At 36.2% G+C, this 21,330-nt stretch overlaps 2 protein-coding genes across 4 annotated transcripts in view; one reads left to right on the top strand and one right to left on the bottom strand.

The window, feature by feature from the left end:
- Nucleotides 1-278: 278 nt before the first annotated feature.
- Nucleotides 279-4,826, top strand: LOC132143610 (ubiquitin-conjugating enzyme E2 K). The gene is made up of 7 exons (XM_059553986.1): nt 279-439; nt 1,224-1,317; nt 1,421-1,479; nt 2,240-2,322; nt 2,491-2,590; nt 2,675-2,803; nt 4,249-4,826. The coding sequence occupies exons 1-7, from the start codon at nt 377-379 to the stop codon at nt 4,321-4,323; spliced, it is 603 nt and encodes a 200-aa protein (XP_059409969.1). The 5' UTR covers nt 279-376; the 3' UTR covers nt 4,324-4,826.
- A 1,156-nt stretch (nt 4,827-5,982) lies between these two features.
- LOC132143609 (sister chromatid cohesion protein PDS5 homolog A) overlaps nt 5,983-21,330 on the bottom strand; it is a 45,649-nt gene continuing 30,301 nt past the window's right edge. For 2 of the 3 annotated variants that reach the window (XM_059553983.1, XM_059553984.1), the window contains exons 15-34: nt 21,004-21,052; nt 20,776-20,915; nt 20,474-20,589; nt 19,739-19,844; nt 19,323-19,483; nt 19,075-19,198; nt 18,778-18,936; nt 18,625-18,693; nt 18,406-18,542; nt 18,179-18,302; nt 16,458-16,662; nt 16,255-16,369; nt 15,974-16,106; nt 15,769-15,888; nt 15,621-15,689; nt 14,465-14,616; nt 14,256-14,340; nt 10,599-10,936; nt 7,936-8,152; nt 5,983-6,896 (exon numbers count right to left, since the gene is read on the bottom strand). In XM_059553983.1, the coding sequence (XP_059409966.1) occupies nt 6,855-6,896; nt 7,936-8,152; nt 10,599-10,936; nt 14,256-14,340; nt 14,465-14,616; nt 15,621-15,689; nt 15,769-15,888; nt 15,974-16,106; nt 16,255-16,369; nt 16,458-16,662; nt 18,179-18,302; nt 18,406-18,542; nt 18,625-18,693; nt 18,778-18,936; nt 19,075-19,198; nt 19,323-19,483; nt 19,739-19,844; nt 20,474-20,589; nt 20,776-20,915; nt 21,004-21,052 (2,661 nt within the window). In that variant the 3' untranslated portion in view covers nt 5,983-6,854. The remainder of the gene's footprint in view (nt 6,897-7,935; nt 8,153-10,598; nt 10,937-14,255; nt 14,341-14,464; nt 14,617-15,620; nt 15,690-15,768; nt 15,889-15,973; nt 16,107-16,254; nt 16,370-16,457; nt 16,663-18,178; nt 18,303-18,405; nt 18,543-18,624; nt 18,694-18,777; nt 18,937-19,074; nt 19,199-19,322; nt 19,484-19,738; nt 19,845-20,473; nt 20,590-20,775; nt 20,916-21,003; nt 21,053-21,330) is intronic. The other variant, XM_059553985.1, reaches the window with a different exon arrangement.

A 21,330-nucleotide genomic window follows, 5' to 3' on the forward strand; every position in this document is an offset into this window, starting at 1 on the left:
CACCTGCTTAAATAAAGAGGACAAACGCAGTGTTCTAGTGTCATGTTTGAGTTTTCCAGACTCTCATTGTGCTCTCCAGTGTTTGTACTGGAGCGCAGCGAACTGTTTTAAGAGAGCGAGAGAGAGAGCGAGCGAGAGAGAGAGAGAGAGAGAGAGAGAGAGAGAGAGCGAGAGAGAGAGAGAGAGAGAGAGAGAGAGAGAGAGAGAGAGAGAGAGAGAGAGAGAGAGAGAGAGAGAGAGAGAGAGAGAGAGAGAGAGAGAGAGAGAGAGCGGGGTGTGAAAGTGAAGCACTATCAGTCTTTGCGGACTGGAGGCTCAAAAACAGCGGAAGAGAGAAAGAGAGAGAGTGATAGAGAGAGAGAGGAATCAATCAGCCATGGCAAACATCGCTGTGCAGAGGATCAAGCGAGAGTTCAAAGAAGTGCTGAAAAGCGAAGAGGTTTGCAAAACGTTACTTTACTCTATTTTTCTGCCCGTTAAGAGCAAACGAAAGGAGTTTTGGGGAAAACGTCCAGAAACCAGTGAGCTAGCTTAGCCTGCTAAGCTAATGTTAGCATGAACTGTCATATGATGGCCTGTAGATACGGAAGTCCTACATCTGACAAATGTGTATCCTTTGATATTTTAAGACGAAAGCCTTGGCCGAAATGTGTAAACCGTTTATGGACTTGTCAAAGAACCACGAGATGCTTGACTGCACACGTCGTTCTTTAGCGTTGAAGCTACCTTGCTATTTGACATAGTTAGCCTGCTAGCTGCTTCACTAACCCTTCTTTAGTGTGTTATAATATTAGCACTCGTGTTTGTCGCGTTAACGTTTTTTTCGGAATTTTTTAATACTTTTTTTTTTACTGGTCGTGTCCAGAAATGTTTGCTGTGTTGGTGTCAGTTAGCAGGACTGCTAGGGTGTTTTAAGTAGTTTTCAGTAGTGCAACACTATGGTTGTTTCAAAACCCATTGAGGTGTCTACCCAGACAATATGTTAGGGAACCACAGGCACCTTTCATGCTGTCTACCTAGGTCGCTCATTGTTTTGAAACGGCTCCTCGATTTAATTGGTCACTTCTCTGTTCTGGGCAGCTGAAGTAAAGAAACAACCTTGTTTGACTAACTAAAGGCTCGTTTCTGCCATTTTGTCTTGATCCCAGTTTAATTAAATGCACAAAGGTTAAATGGGTAAATAACCCTTTTCCTATTTCTATTTTTGTTCTACTTTATAACAGACAAGTAAAAATCAAATAAAAGTAGATCTGGTGGATGAAAACTTCACAGAGTTAAAGGGAGAAATAGCAGGACCTCCAGACACACCGTATGAAGGTAGTGAGGCTATCTTCATCAGTCTTCTCTATTGCTGACATTATGTTTGCAGATCATATGTTCTGATGAATATTATCATTTACAAGCTTTTTTTTCACTATAGGGGGCAGATACCAGCTAGAAATCAAGATACCTGAGACATATCCTTTTAACCCACCCAAGGTAATCTTTTACATCTTTATTTGATGTTTTAGTAATATTAGTGATTGCAGTTAATATTTAAAGAAAAATCAAGCTGAAGTGTTTGTAAGTAAATCAGGATTTTTCACAGACTTAATATTACCTATCAGGAATTTATTAGGTTTTTAATAGTCGGTCTTGCAATTCATATTGGAGCCAGGTAATCAAAGAGACACAACCATGTTCACTTAATAATACATATCAAAAACAAAGAACTTACCAGCTTTCACTTGCTAAATTGTAAGCACTTTTTTTTTTTAAACCTCACCTTTATGAGCAAGAATGATGGCATATTTTAAGTTGTTTCCAGGTTTAACGTTTAAACATTGTTATATGCTTGAACTGTTTTATATGTATTTATGTGTTTCATATGTATATTTATATCTACCGTGAAGATTTTGAAAAGGCAAAATTGATCAAATATATGCTATGATCAGCTCACTGTCTGCCACTCGGTCGTTACTTTAAAAACAAAAAAGTATATTTATCAAACAAAACGCGCTCCAAACGTTTTTCTAAATTAAAAAAACGCAAAATATAATAACTTTCCCATTACAAACAAAACTGAACTATTTTAATAGCTGAAACAGTAGTATAAATTGTTAGAGGAGCAGGGGGAAAAAAGACTGGCTGTTTAAATTTTTATTTTTTTTGCAGGTATGATTAATTATGATTTAATGTCGACTTGATTTGAAAGATCATAGGACTATAAACTTATATATTTTTACTACATGTTTTTCAGGTGCGGTTTATTACTAAGATCTGGCATCCCAATATAAGTTCAGTTACTGGGGCAATATGTTTGGACATTTTAAAAGACCAGTGGTGAGTGCATATAATTAATGATCATGACAGGTTTAGTTTACTGTCATCAAGCATATAATGTGTCTTATTTCCCCAATTACTGTTATGTAAGTACTTTCTCTTTCCTGTTCACTTTTCTATACTCTTTCTCCATCTGCTCTGTATTCGGTCTTCACTTCCTGTGCACAGGGCTGCTGCGATGACTCTGCGAACAGTTCTGCTCTCACTACAGGCGCTGTTAGCTGCAGCAGAGCCAGACGATCCTCAAGACGCTGTGGTAGCAAATCAGGTACACATGCTTGTCTGAATGAGAACGGACAATAACAAAGCATTGCAAACCTTTCAGCTACGTTACTTTTGTTGTTTTTTGCAGTATAAGCAGAATCCAGAAATGTTCAAACAAACCGCTCGTCTCTGGTCTCATGTTTATGCTGGTGCTCCCGTGTCCAGTCCCGAGTACACACGCAAAATAGACAAACTTTGTGCAATGGGCTTCGACAAAGTAAGTACTGAAAGTGTACAGCTGATAGTGTGCTTAAAAATTCAGTCTGGGGTTTGCAACCTTAGGGACATGGGACAATATTGGCATGTGTTGCCTTTAACTTTCAGCACATTACCCGATATAAATGAGAAATGACCACTGTCAGGGTTTAAACTTGTCTTATATGATCTTTAATGATCAATAAGATGATAATAGCTTGGAAAATAACATTTTTTGCTTGTTTTTTTTTTTATATATAAGAAAGCTCACCAAAGCTCCATTTATTTGATCAAAATAGAAACCGTAATGGTGAAAAAAGAATTACAATTTAAAAGAACTATTTTCTGTTGTAGCCTAATATAGAAAGCTAAGTTTAGTCCAGTCTTCCACATTTCTTTAGAAATCATTCTAATATGCTGATTTGGTGCTCCAATAATCAGTATTGAAAAGGGTTGTGCTGCTTAACTCTTTCCTTGCCACTGAAGAGTCATCTCATCATTTAGAAGACAATACTTCCCCGCCACTAAAGAGTTTTTACTGCTTTTCACGTTTTCACTGTTATACAGTCGGGGGCGCTATTACACATCTTCTGAATGGGTACAAAACCACACATGAACAGGATAGGGAAACAAACAATGTCTTATGTAAACAGATGCATATGAAAAATAATGTAATCATCAGCAAATAAATGAAAACTGCATAATGTTACGGAGTAAAATGTTGATCCAGGACGTAGTATATGTCAGTGCAAGCTTTGGAGGTATTGATGGATGCGATTTATTGGATTTATGCTTTGATAATCGTACCGAATATTATCCAGATGTAAATTGACAAAAATTCGATTTTTCTCAGCTTTTTGCTCAATTATGCATTTGTATGAAACCTACCTATATTCAAGTGTTGATAAAAAAAAAAAGAAAAAAAAGAATGCTTTAAGTTAAAATAAAATGTGTGTGTTTTTTTTTCATATATAAAGTAGAGGCTGTGATCTTTGTTTTGGTGTATTGCATATTCAAATATTCATAAAGAAAAATATACTGGAGTGAAAATCCTCAAAATCGCTGGGGTTGGCTGGCAACTTTAAAAAAAAATGCTGACAGGGAAAGAGTTAAAATGATTATAGCATTTATTTCATATAAAAACCTTTGTAACATTGAAAGTGCCTTTACTGTCAATTTAATCTGTCTTTGCTAAATAAAAGTATAAAAATACAATAACCAATCCCAAACCTTTGGTATTATAAAAATATGCAGAATACTGTAAAGTAGGCACTGTTGAAAGGATAATTAAATAATCCTTCAAATTTCAGTTTCATTGATTTGAGTCATTTCATTGGTGGAGTAACACTTTATGCTATATTGAATGGGCAAAAATGTTCTGGAACTGTAAGCGTCATCTAAGAAGTAATTAAGCAAATCTACTGTTGCTTACAAGTGTTACATTTTGTCTTTGTCTCTCTCAAACAGAATGCAGTAATAGTAGCCTTGTCCTCAAAATCATGGGACGTGGAGACGGCGACAGAGCTGCTACTAAGCAACTGATCATCCAGTTCTCTTCATCAGGCCATGTTTTCGTCAAACCCCTCCTGCATCATGACCCATTCACTCTCACCCACCCAACCATGCACACATGCATCACCCGTCTTGGTTTGTGTTCAGAATGAATGTTAGCAGTTAGACAGCGAGACCTCTGAGTCATCTTCTGTCTCTCTTAGCAAATGGTCTCATCCCTTGTCTTTTTTTTCAACATTTTCACTCTGTTTTTGCCTTGCTACAATCATTTTCCTCTTAAATTTAGGCTGTCACTTCCTTTTTAAAGAAACCCAAAAAGACAAAGCCTCCATCACTGTCATTTCATGTGAAAAGAAACACCCACTCGCATCTGTGAGACAATGTTAGTACATGTAAACTAGTATATTTAAGGCTGTGTACATTTAAAAGGCAAAACAGCACTAATGTTTTTTTTTTTCCAATCTGTACACCATAAAAATGTGTTTTGGGATATTCTTATTTGAATGGAATATTTAGCATATAAAAACTAAACTGAGATTATTAATCCCCCTTCCATTTGACACTCTCTTACAATGAACAAATGTGTGATTTAATTTGCTCATTTGATTCTTTTAATGTTTCTTTGCACTAATCTGTCTAGTAGTTGATATGGCCAGATGACAAGGTGTTATGTGAGTGCAGACAGTTTCAGACTTGCTGGATGAAGTGTTATTATTTTTTTTAATGCAAGGAAGATTGCCCTTTTTCATGTTCCCTCTTTTTGAAAAGGGGGACGATGCAGGATTGGTGGTCACAAACCCTTTCTTTTTGTTTTCAAGGCAGCTGTGGGGTTTGGAACTTGATAACGGACAGATACCTTGAGTTGCCTCTTTTTTTTTTTTTTTTTTTGAAGAATGTATTGTATAAACATTTTGAACTTGTAGAGATGAGAAAGTGAAGACACAAGAGTTTCTATTCTCTTAAAATGATTGGCTTTTTTGAAACCGAATGGTGAGACATTCAGTTTGGCATAAAGGTATGTTAATGTGGAGGTTTAAAAGGGTTTCTGAGTGAGGTGGGGTGCGTTTCTTATACCAAATATGTATTCAAATTTCCACACACAAGCTGCAGATATAATTTCATATTTTGCACTTAACTGATATTGCAAGCATGAATCAAACAGCTAGTTTTCTAGTCAACAAAGATGCTTCAAAGCAAACGGGCCAAGAGCAGGTACTGCCACACAATGCTTTGTGAACTTGTTTTTACCTAGTGTTGTGTTCTTTTCTTACAGGGGTGAATTGTTAAGTTTCTTTTCGCCCTTTGCTATGTGCTCTACTTTAATTTGCTAGCATTCCCACTTCTGTTTTCAAAATGCCCCCACTTTCACAGCTAGTCGCTTTCATACACCTTTCTCATGTACATACAGCCATGTTTTTTTGGTGGGGGATAAAGTACTGTTCATCTCTAGAATGCACCATCAATGGCTGGATTTATATTTTGTATGAAAATCAAAAATGAAACAAAAAAACAAAGACGGTCTTCCTGTAGTGATCACCTTGTTCAATATTGCACGAAGAAATGAATTAAAGGACGAAAACTTCTGTCAAAGGATAAATGCAGGTCATGGGCTCTGGCTTTAGTCACTTGAAGCTCCTTTACAAAACAAGACAAAAAAAAAGGAAGAAACAAAAAAACCTACTCGAGCCGTACAAGCATGGTTATTTATTGTGAAACTGTCATATTCTTTTGAATTAAAACAAAACAAACAAAAAAAAGTTTTTAACTTGTGTTATGTGAATCTCTGCTCTGCACCTGTGAGGACATCTACATCAGTAGGTGTCAAATTTAAGTCGACTCGTGTTTGAAATGCATGTCATTTAAAGAATTAAAATGTAAAAAATAGCTTGGGTATTCATATAAACGTGGGTAAAATAAAACAACATCATTTTCTATTTAAATGTTTGAAACAATTTGAACACTGAATTCTGAACATGTTTCTAAATATTTAGTATTGATTTTAAATTTAATGTAGCAACTTAACGTGTCCTGGTAATAGTATGAGGAATTCATGCTCATACACCCAACAGAATAAATAGCAGCATTATTAATCATACAGTCTTGCAGTCTTTGCTCTTTAAATTTATAGTTAAACTAATTTAATACAAGACATGAGCCTCAATAAATCCTTGCAATCAAAGAAATCTGAGGACAGTATTTGGATTTAATAGAGGATTAAAAGAGGAGAGAGAGATAAAACAGTAAAAAAATCTTTCCAGGTATTTAATAAGCAACCTTAGAGCAGATTAAAACTTTCTTTTTTTTTTTTTTTTTTTTCAAATTTTTGTTTTTAAAAATGGCTCCGGACAGAGACGCAAAGAGCAACATGAACAATTTCAACACAAAAGAAAAGAAAACGAATGAAGAGAAACAGGTCTGTGTTTCTACATATAAGTTTGAACATCTTAACCTAAACAATTCATTCCTCATCCGTTTGAGGTGTGGAGTATTGACAGTTCAGTTTTGTGAAGAGCGTCTGATGTATGAAGTGGATGCGACTTTTCGTTGGGTCACTCAATCCTTTACTGCCTGACCGTCCTGGTCTTCACACACCGACGCTTTACCTGAAACCAGAAAAATTGATAAATCAATCTACTTTACAGCAGAGAGTGGCATTATGGTGAAAACTGCATTTTAAAATATTAAATGGAAGACATTTCCAGTTGGTAACATCATGTTTTAGTCTGTTCCTTACACGAAGCTAACATACAACAAGAGACTTAAAAATATATAAAGAAATTAGTGCTGTCAAAATCAAATGGGAGACTTTTCATATGTGCTCTAGTCAAATGAGCAGAGAAAAGGTTCAGTAGAACAACAGGGAACTGCTGTCAGAATAGATGCTGTCAGGTCATGTCAGTAAAAATGAATTTTCCTGTCCTGTCAGTCATTCTACTGCGCTCGTAGCATGTGCTCTGCAACTGCACACACAGATGTGGTGGCATGCACTGAAGCCTGTATCATTCCAGATTAAAGTGCAAACGAAACTACAAGCATGCATTGTCGTTATGTCATCTAAAATACGATCCATGTCAGATCCGCGTCATGTTCAGAGGTGGCATCTCCTAAAATAATAGCAGCCAAAAAACCTAATAACCCAGCAGCTGTGATGTCTGTTCAAAGAACAAAATAAAGTTGTGGTATTGGTATCAGTGATGCTTACCTTCAGTCATAAAAAAAAGATGCCACTAAACAAATATTAAAAATATACTCTGTTTCTAAGTTAACTTGAAAATTGCTTGTGAAATAATTGCAATATAAAATATAGATTTGAAAACTAATGTTTGGTGGGATCCATCGCAATTAAAAGGTCAGATAATAATGTGCGATATTTAGGTTTTTTTTTCCTTAATTTTTTTAATTGACAGCACTAAAAGAAATACAAAACAGTCATACTAGTTTTATGGTGTTACTGTTTTATAGAAAACAAGCCTATACATAATTAACATTTTCTCCTATTATAACATGAAAAACAAAAGCATAGGGTTTGGAACAAAATTAGGGTAAGTAAATTACATCTAAACTCATTTTTAGGTGAACTACTGAGCTTATAGCTACAACAAAATTAAACTGCTTAAATGAGGCTTCCTCTCAGACACTCACTGACAGCTCGCCCTGCTCTCCTGCATGGGTGGATTCTTTCTGTTTGGGGCCTGCTGCACCCCTGGACTGCTTGCGAATGGCTTCTTCCTGCTGCTCCTGTAGCTGTGTGAGTGAACATACATACTCTGGGCTGGACTCAAATTCTCTCTCTGTCTCCCCTTCACTTCCATATGTCTTCCGAGACGCTTGCTGATCTCGCTGTGCTACCCTCACTGATCTTAGACAAAAGAAACACCTGCCTCAAATTCACATAAAAGACTTCAACAACAGCTGAAAATGACAAAGTTACAGGTTCACACCAAGTTAAATACTAGTATGCAACAAGCTAGTTTCCATTAAAAAACAATTACCATCGATGCAAATTAAATGCAAATGTGTCATTCTATGAAAAAGATCTGCATACAAGAATAAATGAAATGGATACAAGAATAAATGAAATGCATCCTGGCCGTTGATGTGCTCAATGAAAAACTTGCTTGATAAATAGGAGTGGGTTTATAATATTCAAGTTCTTCTCCTTCTAATTCACACACATTAGCAAAAATAAACTATTTATTAACTTGATAATAAATTGTAAACTCCCATAAACATTGCTCTCCTTGAATGGCAAAATTAGGAGAAAAAATAGCATGATACAGTAGAACACCATTTGAAATTTTGTGGTTGGTTGGACTGTTATTATGTTATTAAAGGGGTCATATGATGTTGCTAAAAAGAACATTATTTTGTGTATTTGGTGTAATGAAATTTATGCGGTTTAAGGTTAAAAAAAAAACATTATTTTCCACATACTGTACATTATTGTTTCTACTCTATGCCCTGCCTTCTGAAACGCGTCGATTTTTACAAGGCTCATCGTTCTGAAAAGCGAGGTGTGCTCTGATTGGCCAGCTATCCAGTGCGTTGTGATTGGCTGAATACCTCAAGCGTGTGACAACGACCCTCATCATACTGTGATGCCCTGTCCGAGCCGGAGCAAAACGACAAACATTAAACCCAATTATAAACATGATATAAACATGATTTCTAGTCGTTTGGAAGGCCAAACAAAGTAGTTTCGCTGTCTCAATGCAGAGGTGCAACACAGCGCAGTGACAACAATACTACAAGGAGAATAAAAGGTACCCCTTCTTTCTTTGTGTGAACATCTGGGTGGCGTTATGCAAATCTTCCCACATAGTGATGTAGAGATGTGGGGGTGTGTTAAAACAAGCTGTTTTAGGCGGGTGTGGACGAGTCTTAACTTTTATCTCTTTGGATTTGAGACTTTAATCTTTGCATCTTTACAGATCTTCTTTATACACCAAGAGCTTTTTACACTCAAAAGAGAAAGGAAGAATTAAAATCTCCCCTTTAAAAGAACCCTCTTAGACTGCATTTATTTATACTCAAAATAGGGGTGGGCGATATGGAAAAATCATCACTTTTATATCATATATCATGATTTTATCACAATTCTTTGTCATGTTGGTTTTACTATTTTGTTGTCTGAGCATTACAGCCAAACTAATTTACCAATTATAAAGACTAAGCCTTTCAAGGTAACAAAAAAAAGAATGGCAGGCATTTAGGCCAAAGAGTGCGAAGATAAAAAAAAAATCTTTGTTATTATTTTTTAATAATTCTGTCAGCTGTCTGTCAATTCTGTCAGTGTTTTAGATTTATACCACCATTTACTCACTCAAAAGTGGTTTTAAACCTGAATGAGTTTCTTTCTTCTGAACATAAATGCTATTTTGAGGAACGTGGAAAACCAAACAGCTGCTGGTCCACAGTGGCTTACATTGTTTTTTGCTACTATGAAATTCAGTGTGGACCAGCAACTGTTTGGTTACCGACATTCATTAAATTATCTTCTTTTGTGTACAGCACAAGAAAGAAATTAATACAGGCTTTGGACAACGTGATAGTGAGTAAATAATGACAGAAATTTTATTTTAGGGTGATCTATCCCTTGACAGTAATGACAGTAGGCTGCATGATTAATAAGCCTACTGTCCCTTTAAGACCTGCACACATCTAATATACAGGCATGTATACTTTTTTCTCTCAACGGTTAACTTTCATTTAAGACATAACCAAATGAGTCTACATGTAAACCTTGTGTGTTTTGACAGTATTAGTACAAAAGAAAACTTAGTTCAATAATCAGGCACTGCATGACAGACATTAGCGGGCGCACACACTTCGGATGTATGCGGCGCTCAGAAAATAATAAGAGAGTAACTCTACTGCTGAGTTAACACTGCTGTGAATGCATGTGGTGTTGTACAGTATATGACAGAGGCGCCAGAACTGCAGCTGATAGAGTGTGCACTCTACCATGATACTACGATATTTCTTCAAAAGCAGATCGTGGAGACATTTTTATCGGCCACGATCACGCTAATAACTATATACTTCTAATAAACAATATTTTTTCTTGGTATGGCTGGAAAAAAGAAATCATGGCCACACTTTCCATTTTATAGCACATCACTCCTCTACCTCTGCCACCAAAGCTGTTATTGTTTGCACTCTTGGTACTAAATTCATCAACATCACCTAACAAATGCAAGCCTACTGGTAACTTGGATTGCCAAATTTATTTCCAATAAAACTACAATTGATTTATATAATAAAATGCATACAATACAAAAATTAATTAAGTTGCACTCAGTTACCTTTGCAGGTCAATCTGTCTCTGTGGCGCCACTCTTTTCGGCTCGGTTTCTTTCTGCTGTTTTGGTGTCTTGACATTGATTGAATCAGCTGAGGCTGCGGTGGCAGGATCCTGGGCAGGTGCTGCTCTCTTCCGGCCCCGTCCGGCCCCTCCTCCTGTGGTAGCTCCAGCATCTTTCTCTGGTGTGGCAATGCCCGCAGCATTTTTAGGGGGTCGACCACGTCGTGGTTTATTGGCAGGGGGCTGTGACCCCGCTGAGGTGTTTGAAGACAAGCTGTTCTCTGTGCCGTCACTCGCAGGAGCAGCACGCTTCTTCCCACTGGGCTGAGCAGTCTCCTCCTAAAAGAAAGTAAAAAATAAAAATAAATTAGGGATGATAGAAGTGTGAACGTGTAGCATTTTCAGCAGGGATTAAAAAAAATCTGTTCATTCCAAGCAGAATCAGTATTTAAACGTTTCTGTTTATGCATTCCTTCTGTATTATTGCCATTCTGTTTGAGCAGAAAGAAATACCAGTTAATGTTTCATTTGCCAATAATACTACTGCTACTAAGTACAGAGCTTTCTTCACTCAAAAAAAAAAAAAAAAAAAAATTTAAAATTGTGCTACTAGTCATTCAATACAGCATCATCTCTTATAGCAAAATTTTAGACAAATTTATTAAATGAAAGCAAAAACAGTGTGTAATGTATTTCTATGTGAATGTAAACAATCTGCAAAGTTGTAAAGCTGAAAGTGCACGTAAAGTTATTGTCTCCTAAACAGAGGTGGAAAGTAACGAATTACATTTACTCGCGTTACTGTAATTGAGTAGCTTTTTTGTGTACTAATACTTTTTAAAGTAATTTTTTAAATCTGTAATTTTACTTTTACTTAAGTATATTTTGTTTGAAGTATTGTACTTCGCTACATTTTAAAACACATTAATTACTGAGTAAAAAAAATAAAAAATAAAAAAAATAAATCGCTCTCTGGAAGCTACGGCAGTAAATAATGGGCAGGAGGGCAAACTGGCGCTAAAATCACAAGAAAGATGCAGACGGACAAAACAGGCGTTAGTGGTGCAGACAACGCTGAAAACAAAACCCCGTCATATTCTGAAGTTGAACTCGAAGGAAATGAAGTGAACCCCGGGCAATATGTATGCTCTATTATGCAGTGTAAGCTGTACTTGCCTAGGAAGACCAAACTAGCAGCTTATAAAATCTCGACAAGACATCAACCGTTCGCAAGAATGTAGAGGTAAGCTAAATAATTGCATCGTTGCATTGGTGGTTAAAATGAAGCTTTGACATTTTAGCAAGAGGTTTTGCACAAATTAGCTAAAAAGACCGTGGTGAGGAGTGTGCTATTTTTGTTTTAAGGACGTACGTGCGCATTTATAGTGCGTTCTTTCACGGTGTGATTCAGTCTCCTAAAATGCATTTAGAATGATCACAAAATAGATATAGGGGCAGAAAATTCACATATTTATATAATTTCATATATTAAATCAATTCAATTCATATATTAAATGCCATTTCCTCCAAAAATCATCATGAATATATACATACATATATATAACAGTTCAGTAAACAAGTTAATTAAGAGACTTACGTTTTAGACAACATATTGCCTTTTTCAGCTCTATTTCTACAACAGAAAATAATTCCAAACACAGCCACCAAAGCACAATTTTGCGTCTCTGAGCAACATGACAGTGTTTCGTTCCTGAATGAATCAACCGTTTAAATGATTCGGTTCAATCGCAATGACTCACTTATTAACAGTGACTTGCTGACACATACTGGCCATTTTAATTTCACATTTAAAGTATCTTTTGATTTTTTTCTTCTTTTTATCTTATCATTTCAAATGAGTATTCAACATTTTATGTCTTGTATATCAAAACATTATTCATGCATTTGTAACTGCAGGTTAAATGCATTCTTGTCCTGCACTAAACAGTGTAATACATCTAAATGCCACTTCCAATGAATCTTCTGCATTTCCTCTGCATTAAAAGATGAGTTTGTTGATACCGATTTGCCTGTTAACAGCCCAAATGTTTTATTATTCTAAATAACTGATTCCTTTAATTAAAAACAACTAGTTTGAGATTAATAGACCTATCCCAGGGGTGTCAAACTCAGTTCCTGGAGGGCCATAGCCCTGCAGAGTTTAGTTCTAACCCTGCTCCAGCACACATATCATGTAGTTTTCAAATAAACCTAAATGATTAGATTAGCTGGATCAGGTGTGTTTAATTAGGGTTAAATCTAAACTGTGCAGGACTGTGGCCCTCCAGGAACTGAGTTTGACACCCTTGGCCTGTCCCATTTTGACTCCCTCCCACTGTTAAAATGTAACTAAGTAATTTTTACTCTGAGTAAATTTTAAATGAGCTACTTTTTACTTTTACTTGAGTAGATTTTTAGACTGGTACTTTTACTTGTACTTAAGTAAAATTTCATTAATGTAATGGTACTTTTACTTGAGTAGATTATTTTTGTACTCTTTCCACCTCTGCTCCTAAAATAATCAACTCTGAACAGCTGAAACAAGTCTTTAGTAGTTTAAATTGCACTTTTGGTAACACATTTGCATAATGCATGCCTATGTTCAACATGTTTACATTTTCTAAAGAAAAATGTTCAAAATACAGAACTATTGAAATAGGCATATCGTTTCCGACATGCTGGTTTATTTTTTCAAGATTTAAAAATGTTTGATGCATGGATAAAAAAAGAAAATAGTATAAAATAAGTAAATTGATTTAAAAAAAGAAGTAACGTAGGCAGTATGATGCATTTTATTATAACATTCAGAAATAACATAGGCTAAAATACCGGTAAATAAAGCAAAATATGTTTTATAATATATTTTATATTTTGTTTTTTAATATATTTTTTAATATATTTTTATATACGTTTTATTTTGTTTAACACAGCTACAGGCTAATCCTAGTTGCCTTCTCTCCACAACAAATCCTCTAAAGCTAGTAGTTATGAACTTCAAGATAATTAAACTAATTCATTTAACGAGAAACCGAAGCCTACCTCTTTCATTTCGCACAAATCCAAATGTTTCAATATTCGCAGCATATCAGTATGCTAAAATATTATTACGTAAACTATAGGTTTTGTACTTCACTCACATTAACAACATAACATCATCCTCCTGACAGGCTATAACCATAGATATGTATAGGTAGATTCCCTATAAACGGCTGTTTCTATGGGCTGCTATATGCAAGACATCCACCATACTGGAATGCTCAAAGCAGGTTTGTGGACATTGGAGAGCAAACTGCCTTTATGTCTGCAACCCTAGATGATGTGGTGTAGGTGATGTGACCTTGTGTGAATCCATCTACACTATCTTGGTAATTTTCACGGGAAATGCCTATGCCTATACTTGCTGGATACATCAACATCACATTTGCAATGGCCGTACTTTTTGAATTTGTGACTGGTTGATTGCAAAATTAAAATACTAAGCAGAACAATAAAATAATGTTATTAACTGGTTAATGGCCATTTATAAAAAGTTTCAGTTCATTTTATTTGGTTTCTGTTTATGCTCCTGTCAAAGTTTTGTTCATTTGAGGCTATTGTAATCTTTCTTTGAACGGGTTAAGAGCCCCGGTTTTTTATGTTTACATGAGATATAACTTACCTTCTTTACAACTCCTGCTTTTGTGATAACAGGGTTCTCTTCATTCTCCCTCGCCCCTGTTTCTGAGGCCTCAGAACTCATATCCCTTTATGATAGAAAAAAGCAAATTGTGAACTATTGATAAAGAACCTCTTGCAGTATAGTTTAATCAACACTGGATAAATGCCACATCACAATGAATGAAAAAGTAAATTCTGATAAGCACAAACCTGCTCTTATTTGTTGCAGGGGAGCTGGGTTGAGAGTTGGTGCTTGCGTTGCTTACTGTGTCAGAGGTGGGGGTTTTAATGTACGGTCGGCGAGCGGTTACTGTTAAAGGTTTGTTCACTGCCCCCAGCACACCTGTCTGCTTTGGTGGTTGCTTTGGTGGAAATATATGAACAAGTATGTGTAATGTAACACATTCAAGGCATTCATTTGTTAATTACTGGTTAACTGCATCTTTTCAACAAAAAGAATGTTGATATGTCAGCGATATCGTTGACTTGATTGCAAATAAATGCACAGACACTATTTAACTGAACAGAGATGACATAACTGAATCCAATGATGAACTGCCTTTAACTATCATTTTTGCATTATTGACACTGTTTTTTCTAATGAATGTTGTTCAGTTGCTTTGACGCAATGTATTTTGTTTAAAGCGCTATATAAATAAAGGTGACATTGACATCGATCCCTGTGTGTAAAACTCCCAACTACTTTGAACACAGTCGACTTTTTTTGTTTATAATGTTCTCATCTTTTAATGTAATGAAAAAAATGTAATCACTTATTTTTGTTTAATTGTTCATAAGTTTGGGGTTGGTAAGATCTCACTCTCATACTTACCATGGCTATATTTAATAAAAATATGATCAAGAACAATAATACTGTGAAATATTGCAAATCAAAATAACGGAATGTAATTCTTTCCTGGCAAAGCTGGATTTTCAGTGTCACATGATCCTTTAGAAATCATTTTAAAACGCCAATTTGATCCTCAAGAAACATTTATTAAAAAATAAAATATTATTTTATAATAATGTTTTTATATTTCTATTTGCATTAAATTAACCAAATTGTCAGTAATGGTTTTTATATTGTTACAAAGGAGTTCAAATAAATACTGTTCTTACTGACCCAAAACGTTTGAACAGTAGTGTCTATTTTTGTACATTTATTTTTTAAAAATAAATTTTTATATTTATTTGGAACTGGCTTTCTATTAGAAACTGTACAACCTTTTATTTGCATAAACTATAGAGTGCCTAAATTGCTATAATCTTTCAAACTTACTGTACTCCTCACTTCTAGAAATTCATCAGGGACTTGTACTCATCTGTACCTGTACTCACATACAGTAGCAGATGTGACAAAACCTACCTGGATTTTTCCTGTCTGCAGAACTATTTTGGCTTCTGGTGACAAATATTCCTTATCATTGATAAAATCCTGTATAGAGGGGCAGACAGAATGAGTTTCATAGTAAGGTCACATGTAAAGTGTCACTGCAGTTAAGAGTGGTTGTTACCTTATCAGGTGGGGTAAAGAACTTGCAAGGCAGCACAGGATCTTTTGGGGAGTCCAGATGACATGAAGTGCTCTTGTTCGCGATCACAAATAACGCCACATCACACACAATGTAAAGTTTCTGTAAATACATAAGAACAAGAGTAAAAAACACTGGGATTCAGAAATATACAAACATTATGCAGGATAGGTTAATGGTGACGGACCTCATTTGCTTTTGGGTCATCTGGGGCCTGAGCATCTTTTGTTTGTTTGATGTTCTCTACCATCTTCCTCAGGAATGAGTGACTGTTATTCTCATTCTTTGTCATCAACACCTCCAGCATGAACCACAAGCATCTGAAAAAAAAATCTCATCTGAATTAGTCTGAATTCAATGTAAAACATACATCTTATGAGAACATTAGTGTCTGTGTCAACTCACTATGAGCAGAAATAAAAAGAGAAGTGCAGTGCAAAAGTGTCTGAACATGTTTGAAACTCATACTCTTTGACGTCTCTGAGCTGCTCCAAATCCTGTGGTTTGGTAAGGTCTGGATCATGAGCTAGAAGATGGATCATGTATGGCACCACATATTCAGGAAGCAGAGACAGCAGCTTTTCTGAAAATCAAACACATAGGATATTTAGGTCTTCAAGCAATACATCAGTATGGCATGTTTGATACCAAAAACCAGAAACTGTATCTACCATGGGCCATGGGGTTCTGTTTGATGTACTCTCTGCGGACACTGATGTTCTTGAGCAGGCACTGTCGGGCATGAGCACGGCGCTCTTTCACTGGATCTTTAGCACACAATGCAAACACAGCCATGTACTCCAGTGGCAACAACAGCTTCACCAGAGCAACATGCAACTTCTGAGCAAAGATCTGGCGCACCTGATAACACTCATCCTATAAAAAGAGGGGAAAGGGAGGGAAAAACATGAAAATATGTGACGTTATGGCTAATATACGCTTTTGTAGCATGTTCGTATATGTCCCCTGTTATTTGATTGTTACAAAACAGTGTTAATAAGCAGTTTTTTTTGCCCCTGTGCATCGAAGAGTTTTATACATAAATGAATGACTTGGTAGAACAAAATACATTTGGATTTATATATTTGCTAACTGCAAGTGTATTTAAGGCACTGACCAAGGCAACTCAAGACCTTGGAATTACTAGCTCCATCATCTACAAGGAAAATCCTGCACTATAGAGCAGGTCAAATAAGTATTGTTTGTTTGTTAAGTTTTTTAAGCCATGTTAGCATCATGACTATTAACATGGCAAAAGGTTCAGGATCATCCATAAAATGTACATTATATAAACCCTTTCAACTTAAGATAGAAAATCTAAAATACATTCAGGTGGTACATTTTCAAATATTCCATGCAAGCATGTTTCTGAATAAAAGCGTTTTCTAGCAGCATCATAAAAACTACAATTCAACAAAATAGGATTAATAGTCAAAGGAACTTTACATGAAAGACAAAGGAGGAACTTCGCCTATTAATAAAAACCCATGGGTAAGTCCTTGAGTGCCCCAGTCTACACCTAGTGAAGACAACTTGATCATATCTTGATTTAAAATTATAGAAGCCACTTCTTTTTATACTAGGGTTTTCAAATAAGTATTGAACACGTCACCATTTTTCCCAGTGAATATATTTATAAAGGTGCTGTTGACATGAATTTTCCCCCTTGTATGTCCATACATAAAGAAAACAAAAAGAAGTTCAGAAATAAAGTTGTGTAATAAAGTGGAATTACTCAAGAAAAAAGTATTAAATACATGAAGAAAGGGAGGTGCAAAAAAGGCATGGAAAGCCAAGACATCAGCAGAAATCTATCAGTAATAAGAAAGCAATCATGCCCCTTGTCAGTGGAAACTATCATTAGCTGGTTTAGTCCCAACTAACTGATGGCCTATAAAAAGGTGCCTTATTACAAATGTCACACAAGAAACATTTCATGAGAGCTCTCTCAATATCTTCACAACCTTATCGTTGCAAAATATACTGCTGGCACTTGTCACATTATTATACACATTTGTATATTAGTACCATTCAGTTAACATCTTATATTTTCAGCTTCGGTCGATATTGGATAATTAATTGTAATGCTTATTTCCCCCAGTTTTATCTTAACATTTATTTGACCTAAGTTTCTACTTGTAGATAAAGCGAGCATTAAATGACAGAAAAGTTCATCTTTAAACACTTAAATGTTCAACACCATTTTCATACTGTACACACAAACTTGTTATTCCTAAATTCACTAGCATCATATAAATGACTGATTTTAGTTTAAAGGTTTCAGTTTTATTTAGACAAAACAGTACAGAATTTTAAAGCCAACCATGATCTAAAAAAATAGTAACTGAATTTATGTTCCATATGTGTCCAAGTAGTCTTGTGCTCAACTCACATTAATGACGAGTCCACAGAGCTGGAACTGTTCTGGAGTGATGATGTCATGGTAACAGGGCTCTTGTGCCAGTTTCATGATGGCGCTCCCCGCTGCAAGCCTCAGCCGAGACATGTCAGACTTGCTGTGTCCATAAACACACGTGTTAGGGGCCTGTTAGCCATATTAGGGCAGCTTTCGTAATTGTACACAAAATCTCACTGGGGATCTTGACTCCCAGTTAGTACCTGATCTTTTTCTGCTCGGTAAGGTCTCCCTCGCTGACCAGCATGGCTGAGAGGAGTCTGAGAGTAGAGTTGGCTGATTTGGACAGATTATTCTTCATTCCCAGCAACCAGCGGACCAACAGCTTAATGGCTTGCACCTGGCAACACTCATGCACATTAATACGCACACAAATCACCAAGAGATGTTGTTTTCAACCTGATTACTTAAAGAAATCTTACCTTAGCCAGCACTTCAGGAGAAATCTCATCGTCAGCTGTCCAGAGCCGGCCATTTTTGTTTCCCACAGACTGAGAGGTAGAGAGGGCTCATTTAACATGCAATAAAACCATTCAATACATGCTCAAAGCAGAACACCACATCAATATGCTCACTCTGTCATTCATCAGAAGGTCCTTCACGATGAAATTGGCTACGATTGACTTCATGGGTGACGCAAACTGATCTGGGGCCAGCATAGAAATGTGTCCAAGAGAGACAAGCGGAGTGATGAGCTGTTCAGGCACGTCTGCATTCAGACTGCGAGACAACGGCTGGAACAAGAGACAGACAGAAAAGCACGTACAAAAAAAATTCTCATACAGCAAAAAATGACCTTATTATCATTATTGTAATATTGACAGTCAAAAGTGAGCATTTTAAGAAAAATGTATTTATGCACTTAGATTTACCTCAAATATTTGCGCTAACTGGACCTCTTTGTTGTGAAAGATGGCATGGATGCAGTGGACTGCCTGTTTGGCCTGGTGGGGGGTGCCTCTTTTTGCCTTCTGATGTAGTATGGGAATTAGAGTCCTGCAAAAAGAAAACAGAACATCATTTTACCACATCAAACATGTGTATTTGATTTCAATAAAGCTGACAATACTTGGTACTGGTTCTAAACAGTTGTGTGTATGCATGTGGGAGCTGTTCATACGAGCGAATCTGTGGCAGTTCTGTCTCAATCTTTTGTCCTGTGTTTCTGAAGATCTGTATGGCTGCTTCTGCCACTTTATCATCCTCCATCTTCAGACACTGCAGCAAAGACTCGTATGTCTCAGCTGAGTGGAACGCAGTGGGGTGTGTAAATGACAAAACCTAAGGTAGGGACCGACAGAACAGCAAACTTACATTAAAATTAAGAACATAACTGCAAATGAGCACTTAGTATTAAGAAGAGCAATAGCCCATATCCAGCAATTTATTTTTATATGAATATATTCATATTTTTATATTAATGTGATTGGATGTCTACATTGTATTTCAAACTCTTATTTAAAAAAAAAATCCAGAAATCCTGTTTTCCATGATATTTAAACTTTAAACTAGTGCACTTGCAGTTACAAACAGTACCTTGAGTAGCTCAAGTCCAGCACGAATGGCAGTATCAGGGGTTACTCCCTCATCATCATCATCAGCAGTGCCCTCAATTGACTTATTTAACAGCTTAACCAGGGCGCTACACACACACACACACATTATTGGTGATCCAAAACATCTACACAATACCTGCAGTTACACTTCACTCTCACTAGATGTCTCACCCATAACAAGCTATTCAGAGTGTTACACAACCGCTGAGAGGAAAAAAACACATGGCCCATATTGCGCTTATCTCTCTCCCACTCAGTCAGTTTCTCTTCCCCGCTCATTCATGTTCTCGTTTTACATCTGCAGGTGCACTGATAGGAGTCCATATCCAATGTTGCTGTTCAAACCAAGTGCATGCATTTTCTTTGACTGTGCTTCATCCTGCACATCATTTCCGATTTGCTTTTCTGACTTGATTTTTAGGGCTGATTGTCTGCAGTTTATTTTGCAGGTGTGAAAATGTGAATTTATTTGGGCTTTGTAGTCTATGTAAAGTATGTTTACAGTACCTGTTATAAGAACGACTCTTGATAGACAGCATTTGTGGAAATATCACAACAAAAATATTACAACAAAAAATACAATAATAAAAAAAAAAAAACATGACCAGTGTTTCAATAAGGCATTTCAAATAAAAATATAATGGCAATTTTTTGCTGAATGCATGTTCATTACTAAAAAAAAAAAAATCATCTGCTATTTGACCTCATCGCCTACCTTATGGCCTCAGAGTCGATGTGCACCGGTGCAATTCTCTCCAGCAGAAATTTCACCATCTCCAGGAATGGGTTTGTGGGCTGCTTGGGGAATGTCAGCTTTCGTGTGATTTCCCTCTGGAAAAAAAAAATACCACTCTTAGATGACTTGTATCAGTTTAATGTTTAATATTACAACAAATACGTTGGACTGGAAAAGGTCTTAGTAAATATGCATTATATACATTATACATGAACACCTATCATGTGAGCTTGGAAAAGGCAGTGTTGAATGTGATTGGTGGAGAATGAGATTAAACTTACCACACACTGTTCAGCCTGTTTACACGAGCAGGTAGGGCTGATGAGTTGCTCAAGCTGAAGACGGAGTTTCTCATCTTCACCCAGAACCTGATTAAACTTCTTCATAAAATCCTGAGCTTTACCTGGATCTGGAAGATTCTCTAAGAATGAAAGAAACGAATTACACATTCTGAAACCTAATGGTTTTACTTAGCATCCACTTACAGGCATATATATATATATACTTACTAGCGATGGTCATAAGTTTTCCAAACATGGCTGTGGTGTTTGCTTCAGACTGCAAGAAGAGAAAAACAACAGTTAAATTTATGTTTGTCACTGTACCTGTCAAATGTACTAATGCTTTGGCATGTAAAATAAATGTCAGTTAATAAAAACACTTTGATTAGGACAATACATTCTCAATGTCCCTCAGAACATTAAGAGAAAGAAACAATATGCGAAGGAAATGGAAATTAATTTCTTTACTCGCTTTTCATTACAAATCTACATTAATAACTATTAATCCACAGATATGTTGAAAATTATGCTTATGTGATAACATGTAACTGGCGC

The sequence above is a fragment of the Carassius carassius genome, chromosome 7, assembly GCF_963082965.1.
Source record: "Carassius carassius chromosome 7, fCarCar2.1, whole genome shotgun sequence".
In the NCBI taxonomy this organism is placed as follows: domain Eukaryota; kingdom Metazoa; phylum Chordata; class Actinopteri; order Cypriniformes; family Cyprinidae; genus Carassius; species Carassius carassius.